The sequence below is a fragment of the Chroicocephalus ridibundus genome, chromosome 2 (genome assembly GCF_963924245.1).
Source record: "Chroicocephalus ridibundus chromosome 2, bChrRid1.1, whole genome shotgun sequence".
In the NCBI taxonomy this organism is placed as follows: Eukaryota; Metazoa; Chordata; class Aves; order Charadriiformes; family Laridae; genus Chroicocephalus; species Chroicocephalus ridibundus.
In genome coordinates, this window is record NC_086285.1 from 142,280,049 (window position 1) to 142,304,274 (window position 24,226).

The window sequence follows — 24,226 nt, forward strand, 5'->3', positions numbered from 1 at the left end:
TGGCCCCTTTGAAAACAAGGAAACTCTGATATTGATGTCAAAAGCGCAAAGGTTTAGCTGCAGCACTGCAATAGGATCCTCGTCAGGAAGTTCCTGTGCTCAGGCAGAGTTTGAAAGTGTTGAAGAAAACTCTGTACAACCGCAACATCTGCCCATGGTGTTTTCCAAGTTCAGGGAAGACATTGTCAATGCCTGTGCAACCACCAGGAGCGGCTGCGGAGATGCGATCCTGCTTACTTCATTGAAAACTTTACAACTTTATGAGCACAGACTTCATTGAGGTCTATGGGGCACAAAATCTTTTTAAAATTAAGAACGGTTACATTGCACAGCTGGATGTTTTTCTTTAACAGGTATACTGAGGGTTTTTCTCTCCATAGGGAATTCTGACCTTAACCAGCTAAGAATCTTGAAGCTTTAAAAAAAAAAATCTCACACAAACTTTTTTTTTAAATTGTTAACAGACTGAAACTGTAGCATATCAAGTTTCATCCTGAAACCATTATAACCCCAGAAAACAGGGGTCCTTAATGGCAGTAGTGATATCCCCCTAACTATAGCAGCAGATGCTTCTATTATAAGGATTATTTCATGTCCTGATCAGTTCCAGTTTAAGATTATTAAACACAATTTCTTCTTGTTACTAGTAAGGCCTCCCTCCCCCCCCTTTTTTTTTTCATGCCTCACATCAGTGCATTAACAACTGCACACAGCTGCCAGAAGACTAAGCTGGTGTTTTTAAACAGTTCTTACCAGCTTTCTTCCAGATCTCCTCTGGCACGTATCCAGACGCAGGCCTGTGAAGGAATTCCCGATGCGATTCTGCAGGAGGAGGGGGTGCGGAGGGAAAAAGAGAGAACATCATAAGCAACGCCTGCTTGTTGAGAACAAGGCTGAGAGAAATACCTTTTCGCTTTACTTATCGCTCAGATAAAAATTCGCGTGAATTTTTTTCTTTACTCAAAATGAAACAGGTACTGTGGCCGTAGCTCACGAATGTCACATAGACCAGATCAATGTTTAGGACTCAAATGTCTCATCTTAAGCCAAGCTGAGACTAGTTGGCGTTATTTTTCTTTTACAGCGTTTCAAGTCAACTCTATATGACAGTCTGCACGCTTTTAAGGCTGGCTTTGTGAGACCAGCTGAGGGAGTGACGTGCTTCATCCTTTGTCATTATGTTTATGAAAAGGAAGAAGAAAGAGGGCAACAGTCCGGCGCTTGGCACTTCTGCTCTGTGAAAACAGAACGGCTACTGACGAGCAGAGATAAAAGCCAAGATGTCATTCCAGCGATCAAATAAGCTGTCCGCAGAAAAAGAAAGGGGTGTTTCTACGTGTTCAGAGCTACGCTTTCCTATATCTGAGCCCATGTTGGCAACTGTAGCTGCACGAGTTTCAAAAACACAACCTTGAACTTTAGGTTAAGCCCCTAAATCCATACGCTGCCAAACAACCTCAGTGGAGCTGAAGCTCATAACTCACCCATATATTTCAATCACGTTTTGACAGCTCTTTCCCCCCCTCTCCTCTTTTTTTTAAAGGGTTTAACCTCTGGGCCTGAGCCTAAGAGCTCTGAAATCAGCAAGATCCCTTCCACACGGACTTCAAAGACGCAAGATCAGACAATACAGAAAGAAAATTCACTTTGGCCTGAAATTTAGCAAACAGATTCTCAGCAGATGAAAAGCTGCTCTTTCAAATACAATTTAAAAACTGATTAACTATTTTTCAAAGTAATAGAGGAGAATTTAAAAAAAAAAAACAAAAAAAAAAACAACATAAAGGTAAGTTCACTCCCATGATTACTTTTGCCTGTGTGATAGAATTCAATTATCAAAATAACTTGATTTATTACATTAGAGATAAGGTTTGCATCTTTTTAGAGATGTTGTAAGAAGTTAAACATCCTGTTTGATGTCTGAGTTTAAAACATAACAAAGGTACATGTGCCATTCTTTGAATACTAATTTTTACTAAATATATTCTTTTTTTTAGTCCTAAAGTTATTATTCAATAACTTGGTCAAAAAGCAGTATTGTTAAGAACAAGGTTGAATCACTAGGTTTTGCAAATCATTTTTTTCACCACCATACACATGCATGCAGCACTGTTTATATACAGTAGGCTACCAAGACTTAAATGGATTTCAAAGATGATGTTTAACATTGCAGACAGCTAACAAAGGTGGAAATGACAGGGGCCGTTTCAGCTATGCAGAGAGCAGGGAATCCCAATCCCTGCGCGTTGGTCCACAGATGCAGTTTCTAGCACGTGAATCTGCAGACACCGGCGGGGCGGACTGAATCTTCCCATCTGACAGGCAGCTGAGTGGATTTCCCCAGCTCTTCTGTTTGTCACAAAAGTATAGGATGAAAATAAAATGGGATTTTTGTCGGCAGAATTTCACACCTCTCGAGCATAAAATGATGGGAGGAGGTGTGCGTGCAAGACTCTGCAGAACAGCTAACTATTTACATTGGTTTAATCGATTTGATAGAGGACGTCAGACCTGACGCTGAAAATGGGAAAATTCTCCGTGTCACTTGGCTGGTATGATTCTGGAGACGAAAAATATTGTGTACGCTTCTCTCATCCCTTGGAGGCTTTTAGACTTACGGGCACAGTGCCAGTTCAGTCAGGGACAGGTGGCAACAGAAAACATTGCTTGAAAGCTCAGGAAAACTAACGGCGAAAAATTAAAACCACTCTTATTTGCTCTTCCTGCAATACCTGCAGGAAAAGACCCAACCAGACTCCAAAAGTGGCAAAACGAGGGGCTTGTTGCATCCATGTCTTGTACTTTGCGTTGAGTTTTCCTGTCTGCTATTTAAGGTACCATCCACTGCAGGGGGGCCATAACCTTGATTTAAGCTCTTTACCGTGGTACTTAGTGTTAAAAATAGAGACGTGGAGATGATTTTTTCGGTACACATGGCTTTCCAAAAATGGAATTCAATGACATAAATGACCAGATTGCCAGCTAATTGTTAGAATTTCCAAAACATAAACATCAATCAAGCTCTTATTCCAACCACAAATTATTTACATGAGGAATGAGATCCTCTGCAAGAAGAATTAAATCAAGAGCTTGTGAGAGACTTTCCCATAGTTTGGAATGGAGCACAAAAAAAGACAAGAAGCACTCACGAAGAAAATAAAAACCATATTTTCCAAGCAAGAAAAATATTATTAACATGGCTATTGTTTAGTCAGTGGTGATAAGTCCATGAAAACAATCTTCTTTTTGGGGCTAAACAACAGGACATGACCAGAGGATATAAGTCTAATATTACTATTATTTTTAAGGGAAGGTGTCCTTCAGATTAAGAATCACAGAACTTGCTCACTAAAACTAAAACACAAAAGATCTTAACTTGGACATCTAAAAAACTCAAACCAAGTGAAGTCCCTAAAATACTAAACATAAAGCCAACTGCGAAAAAAGCCATGAGGAGGAAAACACATTATATTAACTGAGTGACTGCAGCACCTAGCAGGCAAAGTAAATTCTGCCTGGAAGGAAATGGAATGAAATCAGACAAAGCTAGGAATAGAACCATAGAACCATAGAACTGTCAGGGTTGGAAAGGACCTTAAAGATCACCTAGTTCCAACCCCCCTGCCATGGGCAGGGACACCTCCCACTAGACCAGGTTGCTCAGAGCCCCGTCCAGCCTGGCCTTAAAAGCTTCCAGGGATGGGGCTTCCACCACCTCTCTGGGCAACCTGTTCCAGTGTCTCACCACCCTCATGGTGAAGAACTTCTTCCTAACGTCCAGTCTGAATCGGCCCATCTCTAGTTTTAATCCATTCCCTCTAGTCCTACCATTACCTGACATCCTAAAAAGTCCCTCACCAGCTTTCTTGTAGGCCCCCTTAAGATACTGGTAGGCCACTATAAGGTCTCCTCAGAGCCTTCTTTTCTCCAGACTGAACAACCCCAACTCTCTCAGACTGTCTTCATAGGAGAGGCGCTCCAGCCCTCTGATCATCCTCATGGCCCTTCTCTGGACATGTTCCAGCACGTCCATATCTCTCTTGTAGTAGGGTCTTCCAGAACTGGACGCAATACTCCAGGTGGGGTCTCACCAGAGTGGAGTAGAGGGGGAGAATCACCTCCCTCGACCTGCTGGCCACACTCCTCCCAATGCAGCCCAGGATACGATTGGCTTTCTGGGCTGCTAGTGCACACTGACGGCTCATGTGGAGCCTCTCGTCCACCAGCACCCCCAAGTCCTTTTCTTCAGGGCTGCTCTCAAGCCAGTCACTGCCCAGCCTATATCGGTGCTTGGGATTGCCCCGACCCAGGTGGAGGACCTTGCACTTGGTCTTGTTGAACTTCATGAGGTTGGCATGGGCCCACCTCTCCAGCCTGTCAAGGTCCCTCTGGATGGCATCCCTTCCCTCCAGCCTGTCAGACGCCCCACACAGCTTGGTGTTGCCAGCAAACTTGCTGAGGGTGCACTCTATGCCACTGTCCATGACGCTGACAAAGGTGTTAAACAAGGCCGGTCCCAGTACTCATCCTTGAGGGACTCCACTTGTCACTGGCCTCCACCTGGACATGGACCCATTGACAGCCACTCTTTGGGTGCGGACGTCAAGCCAGTTCTTTATCCACTGAATTGTCAGTCCATCAAAGCCATATTTTATCAGCTTGGAGACCAGGATGTCATGCGGGACAGTGTCAAAGGCTTTGCTCAGGTCCAGGTAAATGACGTCAGTTGCTCTCCCCTTGTCTATTGATGTTGTGACCTTCTCATAGAAGGCCACCAGGTTTTTCAGGCACGATTTGCCCTTGGTGAAGCCGTGTTGATTGTACCCAATCCCCTCTTTGTTATTCTTCTGCCTCGGCAGTGCCTCCAGGAGGATTTGCTCCAGAATCTCACCAGGCACGGAGGTGAGACTAACTGGCCTATAGTTCCCTGCTTCCTCCTTCTTTCCATTTTTGAAAATGGGGATTATGTTTCCCCTTTTCCAGTCAGTGGGGACTTCATCAGGCTGCCATGACTTTTGCAATATAATAGAGAGTGGTTTAGCAACCTCATCCGCCAGTTCCCTCAGTACCCGTGGGTGTATCCCATCAGGTCCCATGGACTTGTTCACTTTCAGGTTCACCAGATGGTCACGAACCTGATCTTCATTTACAATGGGCAGTTCTTTCCAACCCCTGCCATTATCTTCTGTGACTCCGGGAGTGTGGCTGGAGCCCTTGCCAGTGAAGAATGAGGAAAAGAAGTCATTGAGAACCTCGGCCTTCTCCATATCACTTGTCACCAGCTCCCCCATTTCCTTTCTGAGGGGGCCGACACCTTCCCCAGTCTTATTCTTACCATTAATACACCTACAGAAATTTTTGCTGTTTCCTTTGATCTCCCTGGCTAGATTTAATTCTAACTGAGCTTTAGCTTTTCTCACCAGGTCTCTTGCTGCTCAGACAGCTTCCTTACATGCCCCCCATTCTAGCTGTCCTTTCTTCCACTCCTTGTAAAGTTCCTTTTCCTGTGACAGTGTGTCCAGGAGCTCCTTGTTTGTCCAGGCAGGTCTCCTAGCATTCTTTCCTGCCTTCCTCTTTGTCGGTATACTTTGCTCCTGGACACAGAGAAGGTGATCCTTCTGAATAATACAATAACCTGAAGCGAATAAAATAAGAACCTGAAGCGACAACGTAGCTCATACAGAAAAGGATAACAGAAAAGGCTTTACATGTCAAACATAGTATAAAGGTTTGTTAATGGTGAAAATGCAACAATGTTATTATGCAGAACATCAGGATGTACACTACTGACTTTGCCTGAAATTCATGGCAAGGCATGATTTGAAAGCGCTTGTCAATGATCAGTCCGGTTCCTACTGAACCAGATGAAAAAGCCCAAAGAGGAAAATAAAAAGCACATATACAGGAGAGTAATCGGTACTTGTCTGGAGGGTGCTCAAATGAAATAAAAATAAAATTTTGATACAAAAAAAGTTTTTCAAATTTTCTATTTTAACGTGAAATTCAACTTCTCAGCGAGAAAGTTGTTGGACTGGGACATAAGAATACACATGAGGAAAAGACACAAAAACTGGTCTAGGTTTCAGCGCTCATTCTATTGAACAGCAGGGAACAACATAACCTATTCCTTTGTAAAATATATAGAAAAAGTACTATTTTTAATCTATCCTGGACAACTTTTTTTAGTAAGAAAGAAAATATTCCCCGAAAAAAATCCTACTGTCACAATAATGTGCTGGCTTACATATGGGCCCTGGTGTATTTATTTCAACAACACATTGAACCATAAGAATCATCAACAGTTAATTGATCAACCAGGTTTCTGGAGTTCAATGAGTAGAAATATCTTGTAAGCTGCTTATTTTTGGTGGCTTTAAGATAAGAAGAATAGGTGTTGAAAGTACTGAAACAGAGAGATGTGGAGAGTTTTAAGAGCAGAAATAAATATGGGTCTGGGAAGTGAAACTGAGACGAAAAGTTAGGACCAAATAAAGGATATGAACTCTCACATGATAATAAGGACCAAACCCAAGAAAATAGAATAGAAAGACTTAAAAGGAAAAGATGTGTTTAAAACTGTCAAAAAGCCTAATCCATATTTGGAAAGAAGGAACAGAAGATGAGTTGAAAATACAAAAGAATGGAGGTTTTTATCACCGGACAATGACGTCCAAGCCTATAATAACAAAATATTCAAAACCAAAGATGAACAGCTGATCTTTTGAGGATCTTTTAGAATTTGTTGTATTTATGAAAATACTGGCAGTGACTAACAATACCCTATGTGCCATAGTGAACATTAGGGCTCAAAAAATAATAAAAGCTGCATATAACCAGACCTGAACTATAGATTATTTCATATATGACACATAGATGCTTTTATATGTATTTATATGCTTTTCATATTTCATATGCAAGTTTTGCTTCATTCTACCCTATAATAAATGTAGCACCATTGATGGGACACAGACAAAGAAAAAACTTCTCAGAGCAACAAATATCAATTATTTGCTGTTTCCAAGAGTCAAGCTCAAAAGTGTTCCACTCCAATTAGTGAAATATATAGATACAAACCTGAAAAAGTATAATACTGAATGAGACTACCTTGCTAACCGTGTTGGAGGGCAAGTATTTTTACGTACATCTTTGCCCTCTAACACATTTTTGGGGCTATGAAGACACTCCTTGGGCAGATGTAAAATTGAGTTTAAAAAACAGTTGTGTTAAAAGGAATAAGAAAAGGAAAACCACACAAGTACTGTATTACTGAACCATCCTTAACCAAATAATCAGAATACAAACGCGCAATGTTTCTGCAACTGTAGCCCTATCTAACAACATGCAATTCAGTACGCCACAATCCATACCAAACCTCCCGTGCACCATCGGTGACCAGTATTATAGAGGCTTCACATTCTAGAATTACAAGTTATAAACGTTACTGCAGCATTCACAGCATTCCTGTTAGCTCATGTTAAGAATATCATGCATATCACAGCAATGCTGATTACCTGCAAATGGCAAAGGAAAGATTTTAAAATCAGGGCATGAACAGACATGTATCGGCAGGAATGCCCTGGCTAACACTGAAAGTGCGAGGGTAACCTTTGATAAAACATAAACTAGCTCTGAAAGGGTTACCATTTAAAAATGCACTAAGAAATGGCTAACCTATGTGTTTTTGACAAATTCATACAGTTCTGAGAATCCTGGCTTCCTGGGGCAAATCCTGCAGGTATTGGCACTCTTCAGTTGGAGATTTCAAACCCTATTTCGTAAGATTTCCATTCAGATAAATTCAACAGACAGAAAATATCAGCATCGCTGCAGACCTTCTGATGTGTGCCTACACCACTTATCTAGAGCCACAGCTGCACTCAATAAGGTTATAGATCTTGTTTATAACCCACGATGTTGAAGAACCCTCATCTTTAATTTATCCGACTGTGTGTATTTCAGTATACAATGTCTGATATGTGTAATTATTCACTATTAGGATGAAAGTTGCAGTCCTGCTGCAGTATGTAGTACTGAAATTCTTCAGCAGAAATGGAGGAGTCGGATGATGTATTATTCACTTCATAGACCATCACAGTTCATCAAGTGAGTATATATAAAGTCTGAGTCATTTTTAGACTTTCATAAACATGTATTATTCAGACTGAAAAGAATGGGCCCATCTTACCTTCAACATACTCTCCGAGAATAATGAGAGTTTGTAACCCGTTGTAGCTGGCTAATGCGTGTATTGGATTACACTGCATTAAAACGAATTATAAAATATTTCATTTGATTTCTTAATTAAAAATATCAACAGAGAACTATCAATCAGATACTGCGAACTATCAAGCTTATCATGATTTAGAGAGATGTCAAATTAAAAGAAGCACAAAAATCTTTCAAAATTATGGTTCAAAATGATGACCAGAATTTTCTTCCATTTCTTTTGGACTCAAACTATCTATGCTAAATTTCAGCTCAGAGTTCTTCAGCAAGAGCTACCTATGAAGACCATGGCATAATGTTTATAGTGAGAACTTATCACTTCAGTGATGACATTTTAATCATACAGAAAAAGAAACAAAGGCACAGACAATATAGCCATATGGCCCCCTTAATTTTTTCTCTTGCTAGTGGAGATGACAAGATGGACTTAAAGGGTGGAGTACCTCCTTAAAAAAAAAAATACAAAGGGGAATCACTGACATTTAGAATCCCTACAGCAAAAAACAATATTTACATGTTGTGCACTTTAATTAAAATGTTGGAGGAATTTTTCAACCCCTTCCTCCTCATTTCAAAACTAAAATAAAAAGCTGTAAAAGCAGAACAGTGTCTGAAGGCTCACAGACACTGCTTCAATTTTATTATACCTCTGACAGTTAGTTTTAATTTTGTTAACTAGATTACTACCAGATTTAAGGAAATATAAGGACTACCTTTCCATAGACTCCAAAGTATTTTCTGCTTTCCATGTCAAGACATAAAAGCATTTCTTGTCAGTATTTAGAATTGACATGGATGTTACATCACTGAAGCGATCCAAGTTTCATGTCCCTGAGTCTAGGGAAGTAGTTTTTAAAGCCAAATAACCAAAATGGACATATTAAAATTGAAATGGACTCACCCCAATCAGTTCAGTTGCACCCATAGTACTGCAGAGGTGACTGGTGTGTCCAATGATGAAGCCTGTGCCGTATAATGGCTTTTTAGGCAAAAAGGCTTTGCTGTTTCCAAAAATTCATCTTGACAAATACTCAAACAAAATAATAATATAGGGATCTAATTGTACGTTTGATCTCCATTTTATCTTTTGTTGCTGTTGTTGTGGTTATGACTATTTTTCTTGGACTGTACTATTATCTATAAAGATTTGATGAATGTTCCAGTTTCTTTGGGGAACTTTTTTTTTTACCTACTAACTGTACTTAAAAGCACCACGGCCTGGCTCTTTTTGCGTCAAAGCTTTACTGGAGAAAGGTGCCACTGCTTTTAATCTAGGGGCTTCCTCACAAGTGTTCTTCCCGAAGCTGCAGATGTGATCGACATTTCAGATGCCATATTTATGAGTCTTTCTTTACATCACATTTAACACTATTCGTACAAGCCATTACCTGGATGCTTCTTTCTGAGAAGGGCTCCTCTAGGGACTAGACTTATTGGTGAAGTTGGGAACAGCATTTCTATAACCATTCCTTTCGCTGACTGAAGCTAATTTATAGAGCTATTGGCTCAGATCATTTGATGCAAACAAACACAGGAAAAAAAGGTATGTTTGTTATCAAGAAGCACTAAATATTACAGTAAGAACTCTAGAGATTTACCAACAGGAAGATGGAGAGGGCATTAGATTTGTTTTTCTGCTTTTCTATTTGCAATTAAATAAGTTGTAGATTTACTAAGTTATTCTTAAGGGCAAAAGGAAAATGCAGCTTTAAATAAAACATAGTTGCAAAATAATGCACACATTCAGTTCTACTAGTGACCACAGTTTATGACGGTTTTAAGTAGATGGCATTCAATATGGAACCGTTGGAGCGAGTCCAGAGGAGGGCCACGAAGATGATCAGAGGGCTGGAGCTCCTCTCCTATGAACACAGGCTGAGAGAGTTGGGGCTGTTCAGCCTGGAGAAAAGGCGGCTCCGGGGAGACCTTATTGCGGCCCTCCAGTACCTGAAGGGGGCCTACAGGAAAGATGGGGAGGGACTCTTGATCAGGGAGGGTAATGACAGGATAAGGGGTAATGGTTTTAAACTGAGAGGAGATTTAGGTTAGATATTAGGAAGAAATTCTTTCCTGTGAGGGTGGTGAGGCACTGGAACAGGTTGCCCAGGGAAGCTGTGGATGCCCCATCCCTGGAAGTGTTCAAGGCCAGGCTGGATGGGGCTTTGAGCAGCCTGGTCTAGTGGGAGGTGTCCCTGCCCATGGCAGGGGCGTTGGAACTAGTTGGTCTTCAAGGTCCCTTCCAACTCCAGTCATTCTATAATTCTATGATATGGACAAGTTATTTTTTTTTAAGAAAAATATTAGACAAGCAATCAGTTTGCTGTTCTCTTCAAAAGAGCAGAGAACAACAAAAAAGCATCACCAAGATATGTTTCTTTACCACACCTGCCATAAAAATGAGGTGATGGGGTAGAAGCAGGCCAACATATTAATAAATTACAGAAAGCGCACAAAATAAAAGATTGTTTTTATACATCAGAGTCATCTTGGAGTAATTCTGTGAGGTATCGCATGAGCGTGACCGTGATGATCTGCAGGGGGTGAAAGTCCAACTGCTTGGCCTGCTCCTTGTAAGTGGGCTTTGCAGCTTGAGCTGAGCTCTGAGCAGCTCTGTGTAACCACACAGCGAGCAGTACCCAAACTAGCTCAGACTGCAGGAGCTGCAGTGGTGGACACAGATAGGCGGATCATGTATGCATGGGCTGTGGGCATCCCAGATGATGTTTCTTTCTTATATGGAAATCAAGTACAGCTAAGAAGTGCCCACATGTTTATACCTCCCTTCATTTCCTTAGAAAGACAACTTCCAAGTCGTCATTTGATTTCAGAACGTGAAAGCCCCTGTTTTCACAGTGCTAACAATCCAGAGGCACCTACAGATTTCCTTAATCAAGCAGGCGAGGGAGGGAGACGAAGGGACGGAAAGTCAGTGCACATCTCATGCCCTGCCATCCCTATGTGACAGTCTCTCCTCCTGCCCCACTGCTCTCAGACATCGCTGAATGGAAAACAAATTACCAAGCATCACCCAAAACCCCAAGCCATTCCACAGGTAAACGTGACTATTGGTGCGTAAGAGTTACCGTTAATGCAGTAGTCAGCAGAGAGGAATACATCACCACTGCCACGGAAGAAGAATCAGAACAACAAATACGAACTTCAACTAGCACTTAGCTGAGCTGAAAGAGAACCGGTAAACAATTTTTAATGAGGATACCGTACCTAATGTAACTGGATCTGGATTCACTGGGCTCTGCTGTCTGGAATGACTACTGCTGCTGTTACCGCCTTTTTTTAAATCTTCCGCATCACTGTACCGCCGTATCCAGTAATTAAGCTCCTCACGGTCTGCTTCTTGACATCGCCGTAGTACAGTGAGAGATCGCCTAGTTTTTTCCACCATGTCCATTATACAGTTTAACAGCTATTCACAGCAGTGGATGGAGCAGAGAAACAAAAAAGAACATTTTATTCATAAACAGTCAGAAAAGTAAAGAAAACATTAATGTGCTGAGTGCCTGGGTTTTAATAATGAAGGAGCCTCTTCCCGTTTTCTCAAATACTGCTGAAAAATTCAGTCTTTTTTTAAGAATGACAATCCTAAATAGTACGGATATGGATTTATGGGGGAAAGGGCCAAGACAAGGAGGAGAAGACTGAACAGATTGCAATCCCACCACTAGTATCACATGGCACCACAGAGGCCAGGAGATCTCCTCCAGAACTGATGCCTACAAACATTCTAAGAGCTAATAAATTCAAAGGAAAAATCCACCGTGTCCCAGATGCAGGGTTTATAGAGCAGAGACCATTCCCCTTTTGGCAGCCTGCGACAATGAGGATACTGCAGTTGCCACTTAACAGCAAGGCCTGGTATGAGCTACCTAATGGGGAACATCAAGCCCTCCAATTTAAATCACCAACATTTTCAAAACTTGTCCTGGGATTCAGATTTGTTTTAAAAGAAAAATTTTAAATTCCTATTTTAGAAGGACTCTTTTCAGACAATAATACATAAGAGTACATTTAGCCCTTACATGGTCAAGGTGTTTCCACTCTTCTGCCCATTCTCTGTCCGTTAGCCTGTGATCAATCATTTCTTCTTGACGTGTGCCATGCAACCCTGCCAAAAAGGAACAAATCATGTTTACAACGTTGGGAGTCCTCAGGGGAACTGGGGAAAGAAAAAAAAGCCTATCAGACAAATATATTCTACATTACCTGGTCTAGTATCAGGAATGCCACCACAAAAATAAATGGATGCTTAAAAACTTATCTCTAAGTTCTTTTTAGCACTTTTCCCCACACAAGATGCTACTGTTTTACTCAATTTAATGTCTTCAATTCTGCACACTCTGTAGATTGCAAGATGACCTCTCAAAAGTGGACATAACCCTTTCTGACTACATAAAATTGCAATATATATTTATAACATTTAATACTATATATAATTTTTCATTTGCACCACTTGAAGAAGTCAGCAAGACAATTATTTGGTAACTCAGTGTATCGAATACTAGCTGTACTTCAGAGAGCTGAAAAAATATTAGTATAAACTCAATGTTATTTCACTAAATGCAGTAATTACTACCATGTCAACAGAGCATCATTAAGGGTTCATCCCTTCACAGATGTTTAAACAACATGTGGTTAAAATGTAGCACATATATCAGAGCAGCTGACAACATGATACAACCAAGCCAGTATTTATTATCAACACTCAAGAGGAACCGACACTTGCTCTTTGTTTAGCCTCCTCTATACAGATGCTGAATATTTGTAAATGTTCCTCTTCTATTGAAGATTTGTTTAAAAAAAGGAAGAACAGTAAGTGCAGATGTGAAGGAAGCCAGGCAAATCCAAGAGCACCAGACATTCCATTACACCAAAATGTGCTGCAAGGGCAGCCCTCCGCAGGGTGTTGCTGGTGCTTCTGCTGTTCACATCCCCTGCGGACATCCCCACGCCGCACTGCACTCCTGACATGTCACACACAGAACACTTCTCCAACGGCTAATAACTTTCCTCCAGTCAAAGCTGGAATCAAGCCATATCAATGTTGTTATCCTCACAGATGTGGCATTAGAAGAAAAGTAAAAGGCTCTACCTATCCTTGCCTGCCAAACACCTGAGTGTCCATGTCATCTAGGCAGCTGTGAAAGCATGGGTTCATCCTCCTTCTGACTCTCTTGCTGCAGAGCGTAGCAAAGACACAATTCAATCCACTTTTACAAATATAAACCCAAAGTAAGGCCATTACAAGAAGCTAGGTGGGCAAACAGCTATAAAGGCTACATCTGAATGTCAGGTATATTTAATTCACAAAAAAACCAAACCTGTTCACAATGCAGAATGTAATTACAAGGAAAAAAGAAACCTGAAAAAACAATGCATAAAATCAACATGTCTTACCCATAGGTCTGTTTCTGTCCCTGAGGTCCCTGTGATTGGGGTGTCTGTATGAGTCCCTGTAGTGGTGGGCAATGGCCATATCATCCAAACGATAATGCTGAGGTGGAGGTGGGGTGGGATGAGGCAGACCATTGGGCTGATAAGATAAGCCGTTATTTGGACTGTACCGCTGGCCTGGGCTAATAGTGCAGGGCCGCTTGCTTGGATGCTCTGAGTGCAAAGGCTCTCTGTCAAAGCCATTTTCTTTGGTTCTGAAAAACAAAGCAAAGGAACTTTTAATTCCCTCGGTGAGCAGAGCTGCTCAGGAACATGCACCCCCACCTACACATGCAGCTCCAGGAACTAAAGCTTGTTCTTTCGCTTTGCTCCAAGTGTGTGGCGTTGCAGAACATTTCAAAACACAGCTCTTTCAAAATACACAAAGGACACATTCTCCTTGCCTAACTATCCCTGTAACTTGAGAAATAGCAGCGAGGTGAGCCTTCCGATGGAGCGGCTTGAAGGGAGCTGGGCTGGAGAGCGAGCAGCATTCACTGAAATCTCCCACTCACGGGATGGATACACACATTAATTGCAGAGCTGAAACAATCAACTGATACGTGAAGCTAGACGTTGAGAAACTCCTACTTTCAGTAGTGCTATAGTATATAGTGATTAGTGGAAATTCACAGTTAAAGAAATACGTGTTTTTTTCAAGAGGACAGCATATAGTCTTAAAGTAGTGCATGTCAGTGTGCTGAAGGCTGGTTATACGTAATGCCAGGATGAGTTCACAAGATCAGTGTCACACTAAGACTTTGGGCGAGAATTACTCAGGATGATGAGAAATACTTCCTTCAGAGATTTTTGTACCATCTGGGCTATTTCAGCCAAAGGTGCCGTGCCTGTCATTACTTTTGCAGGAAGATGTGGTTAGACTCAAGTCCTCAGCATTCAAGATTTCCCACTCCACTACCCTTAGACAGGGGTTTTATGCTCAGGCAACTTTGAAGAGTTTTCAGGGAGAAGGGCAGTTTTTTACGTTATAGATGCTCAATTCAATTCATAATCATAATCAGTTCAAATCATAAAGTCTCTACTTTGCACCTCTACCTGGGAACCTGGAATTCATACTGAATTAATTTTCCATTAAAATAAAAGAAAAGAAAGGCCAGAGTTACTTCAACTCCTTTTAGGAAAGCTTCGTTTCACTGAAGTAGAGGGGGGTTTTACCACTGGAATAAACAAAACCTACAAAATATTAGCTGTGAACAGAAACATTATTAGATATAAATATCACAGATTGTTGAGGTTGCATCCCTCCCTCCAAAAACCTCTATTAAAGAGCTGATACATTCCAGCATTTTTTAAAGAAAACTTTCTTCTCTATGATTTATGGATGGCGTAATATCTCTTCCTAATAATAACACAATTTTTTTGTCACTTTGTCAGGAAGGTAAATTTGATTTCATTTTCTTGTTTGCCTGCTGTTAAAACCAACTGCCCTTCAACAAACCCTCCCCCACAAACCAACCAACCTTGAGGGACTGTCTGTGGAGAAACGCTCAATGTATTGTTGCCCCCCAATAGGTTCTCCTTTAATGTCAATGAGAGGAAGGATGAAACCAAATCTTTGCCAATATCCACTGGGAGAAAGGATCAAAGTAAGATCTTGCAATTACTGGCAGGAAATGAAAAGATGGGTTGCACCGTTTTCAGAAGGAGTAAAGAGATTTTCCAGGGCCTCACCACAATCATTAATGCCAGAGAAGCTGCAGGTATATATATTTTATTGTACCTTAACTTGGCAAAGAAGGGAGAATCTTTCACCAATACTGCAGGACAGCTGTTCTAATTTTGGGCAGAAATATAAAAGACATACTTTGTTAAAGGGAAGTACGTACGTCGTTCCAAAGCAAACACAGAATGGCTACGAAAACTCCTAATCGGGAAAACTCGAGGACCAACATATATTTTTAACGCCTTTTGGCCTGATGGAACTGCTTGCAATAACTCCCAATGGACAATGATGTTTTTGACAGCTCTCCAAGACAAGTTTTGTATTTAGTTGCTGGTGTGTGTTTCCTTTGCACATATCTACACAAACTCTATAGCCAGGCCTTTCAATTGTGAAAATACTACACAAGCAAAATACGGACTTTCCTGCATGTACAAGCCAAGTTATTAATTTGACAAAGTTCTTTAGTGTTACAGTTGGAATGATCTCTAACAAAGATAGAGGAAAAATTCAGAAACTGTAAATAATTAAATAACTTCATTGACTTTTTTTCATCACTCAGTGCAGGAAAAGCAAACCTTTCTGAACCATAATTAGATGTTAAAATCATGTATTTTCATACAAATATACACATTTGCACCTCACTGTACAGGTACTTCTGTGGTTTTTTTTAAGGAATGTTTTATACTTAATTACTGGAATGAACTGCATTAGCTTGGACAACACACCAGCATATCCATTTTTGTCTAGAACCCTGAGTTTAACTAACATAGAAATCAACATTACCATTGAAAACACATTTACTGAAATTAAATTCCTATTTTTGCTATTACACTGGGTAATGGCCGTTGGGTCTTTTCTGGGTGTTGAAATCTTGATTCTACAATTTGTTGTTATATTTTCTGCACTGGCAGAATTAACAACTTGGCAGAATAAAAGAACGAGGCTGTATATAAACTCATTTAGTGGTTTTGACCATATAAAGTACATAATAAGGTAACAATTTTCAAAGTCTCATCAGAATGGGAATCACTGGCAAATTTACTACATCTGAATGTACTGAATATAGTGATAAAAGACAGACAGTTGAGTACCAAAGAGGGTCATAATTCAGATGCCCTGAACTCAACCTACTATTCTGCTTCTGATCTCAGTCCTACTCATTCTTCCAGGTCTCCCCTCCTTGGGACAGCAGCATTTCCCCAGGTGCCTGGGGAAGCATTCCTGTTTCACAGCAATTGGCAGATCCATGTGAGTATTAGTTCCAAATCCCAAACCCCCACAATTTTCATCTGATTTAATCTGATTTTTATCTGATCCATCTGATTTTGCACAGCAACAACAAGCTGTAGGGAGGATATAACATTAAATGTGTAGGAAGCTTAACTGACACATTTTCTCATTTTTCTTTTTCTTGTTGGCCACATTTTCCTTGACGCGCACATAAATCGGTACCGCCGTTTGGAAAATTGGCAATATGATAATGAAGGGGTCCTTCAGCTATAAACATTCAAGGAATCATTTTACTTGGAGCCATGATTTACTCAGTTTAAAGATAGCAGAATAGATACTAGTCATTAGTCTGTACCCATTAAGACACTTTATGTTGTTCATAAGTTACCATTTCAATTTTAAGTTATTGCAATTTATGGGTAATTTCCTGGGTGGGAAATCTGACCATGCAAAACTGCCTTGTCTGGAAAATTAAGTTTCACCTGATCGAGTATTACACCAATTTCAAAGAACTGAAGTCAGCTTGCAAGAAGGAGGCAAAAGCTGTTCATCTGTTATTTGTGCAAGATGCTTTGATTTAATTTGGACTTCCACCAATAAAGTCTTGATGACCAAAGATGTGATAACGCATTGTTAAAAGATGTGTTTTGTTTACATTACTGTGTTACAGAAAAGATTAATATGTCCTTGCTAACAGTCCATATTGAGAAAATTTGTTTAAAATTCCTCAAAATTATTTATGGCTTACAAGAGGCATCACTATAAGGGCTGTAAGCATCCTTCACCTTATTGAGATGTGGAGGAACTTCTTAAAATAAAAAGATTTGCCTAACAGAATTATCAAAGTCGGCCCCTGTTTCCAGTTACCTCCAACATGAATTCATTGCCAGGGGTGCCAAGGATACCGCAAGCACAGCAGCACTTTCTAAAGTCACAAAACAATCATGGCCACTTTTCTTCTGTAGAGATACCCTAACAAATTTTTGTTCCTTAAAAATGCCCTATATTCACTTTGTAGGCAGCTATCATTAGTATAGACACTATATGACACGCTCACGTGCCATACAGCCCTTCCCAGCAAGCTGAAAGGATGACTAATTAACAGTCTTTTATACTTAATGTATTTCAAATCATGTTATTTATAACTAAGCATTCATTCACCAAAATAAAAACTCACATTGGTCCAAGTTCCTTTGCTTTATTACAGTAGCACGTAAACTCCAAAAGTTGTAAACAAAATATAGTGAACACTTTGTTCATGACATGTCATGAACAAATTACCAAAATGTGTTGTCTCCTCAGGTGTCAGTTTTTCTCTCTTGCAGTGACTGATGGTTCCCAGTGTTATTACAGAAACAGATTGATCTTTTTAATGAGCTAGTTTAATAGACTCCAAAATCTCACCGTGGCTGCTCATCCGTGTCAGACCATATGCACCAAGAAAACATTCAGTAAAACACAAAGCTCTGCTGTCAGATTGCTCTATAAAACCTTACATACAGTAGATTTGGATATGCAGATAAATAACCAGATTTGGAAAATGCATATGCAAAAAAGGTTCTGAAATTATAAGCAGAAAAAATTACTGTATGTGGATTTTCTTTAACAAAAAATCACGAGGTGGATGTGGTTTTGTGCAATGCACACGTTCCACTTCCTTTGCCTAATCCCTCATTGTATTTTACCTCTATTGGAATCAACGGTATGCAGTTATCCGTGCCCAAAAGGAAAATGTAAATACGGAACAATGTGTGTGTATATATATTTCTAATATATAGATGTATGTATCATACACACACATCTATATATGAGAGATATATATATTACATACGCATTATATACAGTGTATGTGTGTGAGTATATATCTCATATCCCTTGGGAAGTGAAAAAGATAGCATAACTTAGTATAGTGAGAGACATACCTCCAAACAAAATTATTCCAACCACATTTAGTTCTCCTGGAAAGACCTTGCCTTTTAATAATTTTTTTCCATATTCTAGCAACAGTGTCACAGCACTCCTCTTAAAAGGATGCCTCATATCTTCTGCTGTATTTCTATTAGTATATTTGAAAACTACTTAGATACCTAAACAAAACGTATATTTATTTCCAGATGTTTCCTCATGCTCCTCTGTAAACAATTAAAATAATTAATAGTGTAATGAGTATAAAGCCAGACAAGTATTTGGTTTCAACAGTCACTCAGTCTAGGCATGCTCTGACTCTGAGGACTGTTTTTTGTCGTTGCTTTACTTACATTATCCAAATTAAAAGGTATGCAAGCTCCCATTCAGTAAATTTAAGAATCTTTCCAATAGGATCTTGTTGTTTTTACTAAATCTGTAGTACAAATGTTCTTGAGTTCATCCAGAACTACCGTTAGGACTTTATTTTTTTCTGTATAGCTTTAGTCATAGTCAATGAAGAAATAGGTGTGATTAACCAGTGACAGGGTTGTTGATACTGCAAAAACAACTCCATTTTCAAGCTCAAGGCACTATCCAATGGGTGAGCTGGGCAGTCTTTCCAGGTCTTTCACAACAGCAAAGAATCCCAGGGTCAAAAAAGAAAGGATGCGCTTTTCTGAACCGCTGCTTCCCCAGAACTGAGGAGCCCAATTTCAAGCAGCGATCGACAGAGGCTGCCAGTTGATAGCTTTGGCACCTCGGAGTGCGCAGGCCAGTGGGACACCCCGCATTACAGCCCCTCCCTGGACCCCGGGAATTCAAATGCAGGGTCTTACTCACATCAATGGAAGTTAAACTGTCTACTCCTGGCCCCAGAAGCTGCATTACTACATGGAGAGGAACTGAAGACTCCCCGAGATGGACGGAGCCTAAGAGAGACTTCAGTTGTGAAGGCAAAGGCACTTGCTTGCTAGCAGAGACTCCTGAGTTTCAAGAGCACCTATGTATTTTAACTAAAAAGAAACACTGAGAAAAAAATCCATACACCAGGCTTAAATCCCTCTAGGTCTAGGCCTCAGTTTTAATTAAAAGCGGAAGGCTGACTTTAAAATCCAATATTCTTCTGATCTGCAATCCCCTTATGGGTTACTCCTATGTCCTTTTTGCTATAAGACTAATACGGGGTCTTTTCATTACTAAGTTCTCACACCAGTCTTTACCTGCACCACCCAACCCCATATTTACTATAAAATAACCAAAATTGAACACTGTCAAACTAGGTCTCAAAGAGGGGGAGTATTATCCCAGAATGCTAAGGAAGAAAAAACAAAGGAAATATTTTATTGCCCATTTTTCCTTTGTGACCCTATGGGAGACGCGAGTAATACTGCTCTATATTGAGGTATTGGGGAGAAGGCACATCCCTCTTCTCTCTATTCCCACCAAGCAAGACCTCACAGGCTTATGAGATAATTCAATGTGTGTCTATCTACTTGTAGGAAAATACTGTGTCTGCTACTAACATTGGACTACAACATGCTGATATTTAAGTTATTCACAAGATGCAGAAGATTTTAAGAGGCTGTTTTTAGAGCCGTTTGGGTACACTGCTCGGCAAAGACTGAGGATACGCAGCAGAACTGCCCCAGAGAGCTAAATTTCAGCTTTGGAAATGTTATCTCTTTGTATGGAGTAAGAGACTATGTGGAAAATGTCTGAAAATTAATCACCTGCCTTGGATGCAGTTGGCAGGTTTGTGTTAACACCGATGGCAGTTTCAGTTTGGCATAGTTGTCAGGAAAAAATGGTGAAAAGAGGATACATGGAAAAGGGCTTCTCTACTGTTACCTTTATTTTCTTGCTGGTCCATAGGGATTTCCCTGAAACACAGTCTAAAGCTAGCCAGTTTCAAATACTTCCACGTTTTTGTCTATCTAATGAATACATTACTTCAATTTTTATGTTCACTTCTGGCTTAAAGTTTTACTATGCAGACATTTTCAAGATCTCGAATCTACATCATGAATATCTCACTTTCATATATACTAAAATATTTCATGGTTCTGTCTACCAGCTTCACGAACTTTCAGACTTTATTTTCTCCATAGGCTTTGTGCTATCATGTCCTGTCCCTACACAAAAACATCACCTGTAAAACTTGCAAGCTTTCTTGACTTCGCAAATCTGCATCTTTTTCATTTAGAGTATACCTAGAATGCACACCATGCCCTGTGCATGCAGGTAGTCACATTTGGCAGAACAGTATTATAAAAGAGTTCCACATTATAAAATCCATGGCAAACAAAGCTAAGAAAAATCCAGTATTTGGGCCTCCCAAATGTCATATTTATACACTAGCTGAATTTCTAACATTATCACAGGAAGACAGTTAAAAATAAATAACCACAAGAGTAACTTTCTTTTAACACTAAACAAAGCACTTTATTCAAACAAGAAAAGAGAAGAATGTTCCACATCCCTAAAGCTATAGTATTGTGCACATGCGCATTTGCTGACCCTGTTTCTGCATGGAGTCTGTCTCAGCTTAACAATAAAACAGCTTTCAGTGAACATTTCTCCTGGAAGAAATATCCTTATGCATTTTGGATATATGGATATGGAAACGTGGCAGAGCAGAAGGAGTTAGAGCCCTGACTACATTCCGGAGCTTGCCTCATCCTTCCCAATATGAGTGCCTAGCCACTTCCCCTATATTTACTGTTTAATCCAACAAAACCTAAAATGCAAAGGACTTGCATATGGAGCTGGAGTGATCTGCTGCTCATCGCTTTAATGCTGCACAGAAATAGTATGCACCAAATAGCATGGTACTGGCTGGCCAGTATTATTTCTATATTTCTATGTCAATATGACCACCGTGTGTCCGCAGGCTGCCTAAGTGTGTATATATATATATATATATGTATGTATGTATGTATATATGTATGTATGTATATATAATATGTGTGTGTGTGTGTGTGTATACACACACACACACTCCCTATATATATACACCTACATACATATATACACACACACACCCCCACACGCATGCATACACATATACACAAAGGTGATTTGGGCATGGCACAGCTGTAATGATGGCAGGACCTGCACCCAGGGAACACCATCCCAGTTCCCCCCAGGCACCCACCCACAGGCCCTCCCCTTTCTAGTGGAGCTCGGCATATCCGACCCATGGGACATTTCGGAGCGGGCTGCAAAAGGCACGGCGGTGCTTACCTGTCTGGAGTTCGCCTCTTCCCGTTTTCGTTCACATCGAGAAGCAGCTCTGAGGAGTCAACAGGTGAGGTGGTGCTGGCATCCAGAAGCAGCTGTTCGTGCTGGGCGAGGTACTGGGCTGGGTTCTGCTTGGCTAGCCTTGCACAGTGCAGCAGCTCCCGCTGCAGCAGGGGCAGATTGGCCTGCAAGAGCATCGCACGCGTTAAGGAGGTGAGCTTGCAGGAAATTTCAAGAGGCGAAGCAGAAAAAGCAGAAAGCAAAGGCAAAGCCTGCCCTGGGATGAACCTCTTGCGAGCATCCTCAACTAGGTGTGTTGTGGTGGCCTCCTTACGGGGTCGGGTCATGGCTGTGGCACGTAGGCATGGAAGAATGGGAGTTTACTTATGAAAATGGAAAATAGAACTGCAAATGCTGTGACAAACTAGGTCTGAGCTCCACATCTTTAAAAGCGGAAAAAGCACTGCCCTGGCTGACTTCATCTCCTTTCTTACTATCCAAAACATGAGTTCCTATGGAGCTGCAGTTTTCAACAAGTGACAAACTTCTTCAATATTTGTTTCCCATTCAGATTGCAGTTAGTACTTAGAAATGGTTTGAAACCATAGTATCTGCAGCTCTATCGATTGCCTCAGTCACCATCCTTCAACGGCCTTGGGGAGAACAGGGTTGCCCTCAGCTTTCCCATTACACTTGCAGTTACACATTAAGATAAAGATTACAACAAAATCTCATATTCCAGCGCTTCAGTTAATCACTCAGAGGGCTACGACCCTCCTCCTAGCCAGATGTACCAGAAACATTTTTAACCTTCCTCTCAGGGCCCCACTGAGACTTGGGTCATGGGCTGGAGAGTCCCAGGACTTGGACACAGAGAAATGAAAATGCTCATTGATCCCTGGGTGGCACATTTTGCCCATCTACTGGGGTCATACTTAGTCACACTTCTTGACAGGTTTGGGACCAAGGTGGAACTGTATGTCCTTCCCATAGGAGGAGATAGTTACACATCCCAAGAAACATCTTCCTTTCTTTGCAGCATATGCATACATCGGTGCAAAGATAGTCCAGTCATTTCTTCCCTACGTATTTGTGCCATAAGGTGATGTGCCCTGACCTCTCTTGTTCCGTGCCTAGTGCACAATGATTTCTGGCCTGGGAATTTTCAACTATTGGATTAAATGTCATGACCTTTAGTAACTAGAGGTAAGACAAAGAACTCCAATGGTGAAAAAAAAAAAAACAGCAATCGCTATCACTTATTCATCTTAGGATGGAAGGACAGCTGACTGTGGAACATGAAGTCTTTTCAGACTTCCACAGAACAGAAATATTTTGTGAAAGTACCAAAGAAATACCTTCCTTTGATTATTATCTGTCACATTTTTGTCCAAGGCTACCACATAACAGAGAGAGATATCAAATGCTTTTGTGAGCAGGGTTTTTCACTTGTTTCATTTGTTTCCACATTCCACAAATGAAACCACTTGTTTCATTTGTTATTTTCTCAAAGCTTACAAAGAATTAAGGTCAAGACATCCAACTACCTAAGCTGCCTCACGTGGCAGAAAATGATTGGAGAAGTTTACATATATTTATAAACAAATATCTGGAGGAAATAATATCATCAGACCTAGGATTTTCAAAGGGATACGTGTTTGGAAGATGTATCATCACATCTCAACACTCCTGTGAGGTAGAAGCATGAAGTCCCCACTTTGCAGTTGAGAAATCAAGATAAAACAAGACATTTGCTTTCCTCATCCACTATCACAAACGAAAGGGATCTATTTCATGCACGGACACTCCTGGCTCCTGGAGACAACCAAATTTTGAACTGGCTAACAAAAACCTTGTTTTATTTTACTTGTTTTCCTTCTCCTAAAGAAATGTTCATTCTTGCTCTTCAACCATAAACATGAAGGTTTGCAATTAAAGGTATCCTTTGTTCAAAATCTGTTGAACATGTTTTCTGTCCACAGAACAGACATGTACAACTTTTAATATATTTATTAAACATTGATCTACTCAGTGTCTTAATTTTTTAGCTGTTATTACAGAAAACTGTGAATTACACACTTCGCGATTTAGAAGAGGACTTTTGGGTTTATAATGGCATCAAGCAACAAACAGACAAAAACTTAAATTTAAAGTGAAGAAAAGCAGTATTTGAAAATATTTAGTTCAACACAATTACTATCAATCTGCTCAAGACATTATGCTAAACAATCTTTATCAAACCATATAGTAAAAAATAACTGGTTTATTGAAAGAAAAAGAATCAGGACCTCTCTACGGCTAGGTCAAACGTAGAGACTGCTTCTGGTCACCATGGCCCTGATACACAACAAGAACTAGTTTTTTGGAAGCTGGATGCAGAATGAAGCACCGACATTCTCCCTACTGTTAGGAGAGAGAGATCAGGCTCCTAAGGCAACTCAAGTGTACTCATACAGACTCTTGAAACCAAAATGGCCTTGGACACAAAGG

General features: G+C 40.4%; 1 protein-coding gene across 7 annotated transcripts in view; it reads right to left on the reverse strand.

Moving 5' to 3' along the window:
* The window catches only part of RUNX1T1 (RUNX1 partner transcriptional co-repressor 1), a 114,765-nt gene that overhangs the window by 15,349 nt on the left and 75,190 nt on the right, over nt 1–24,226 (reverse strand). For all 7 annotated transcript variants that reach the window (XM_063327179.1, XM_063327183.1, XM_063327180.1 and 4 more), the window contains 5 exons: nt 21,740–21,921; nt 13,639–13,889; nt 12,264–12,349; nt 11,449–11,650; nt 754–822 (listed from right to left, as the gene is read on the reverse strand). In XM_063327179.1, coding sequence (XP_063183249.1) covers nt 754–822; nt 11,449–11,650; nt 12,264–12,349; nt 13,639–13,889; nt 21,740–21,921 — 790 coding nt within the window. The remainder of the gene's footprint in view (nt 1–753; nt 823–11,448; nt 11,651–12,263; nt 12,350–13,638; nt 13,890–21,739; nt 21,922–24,226) is intronic.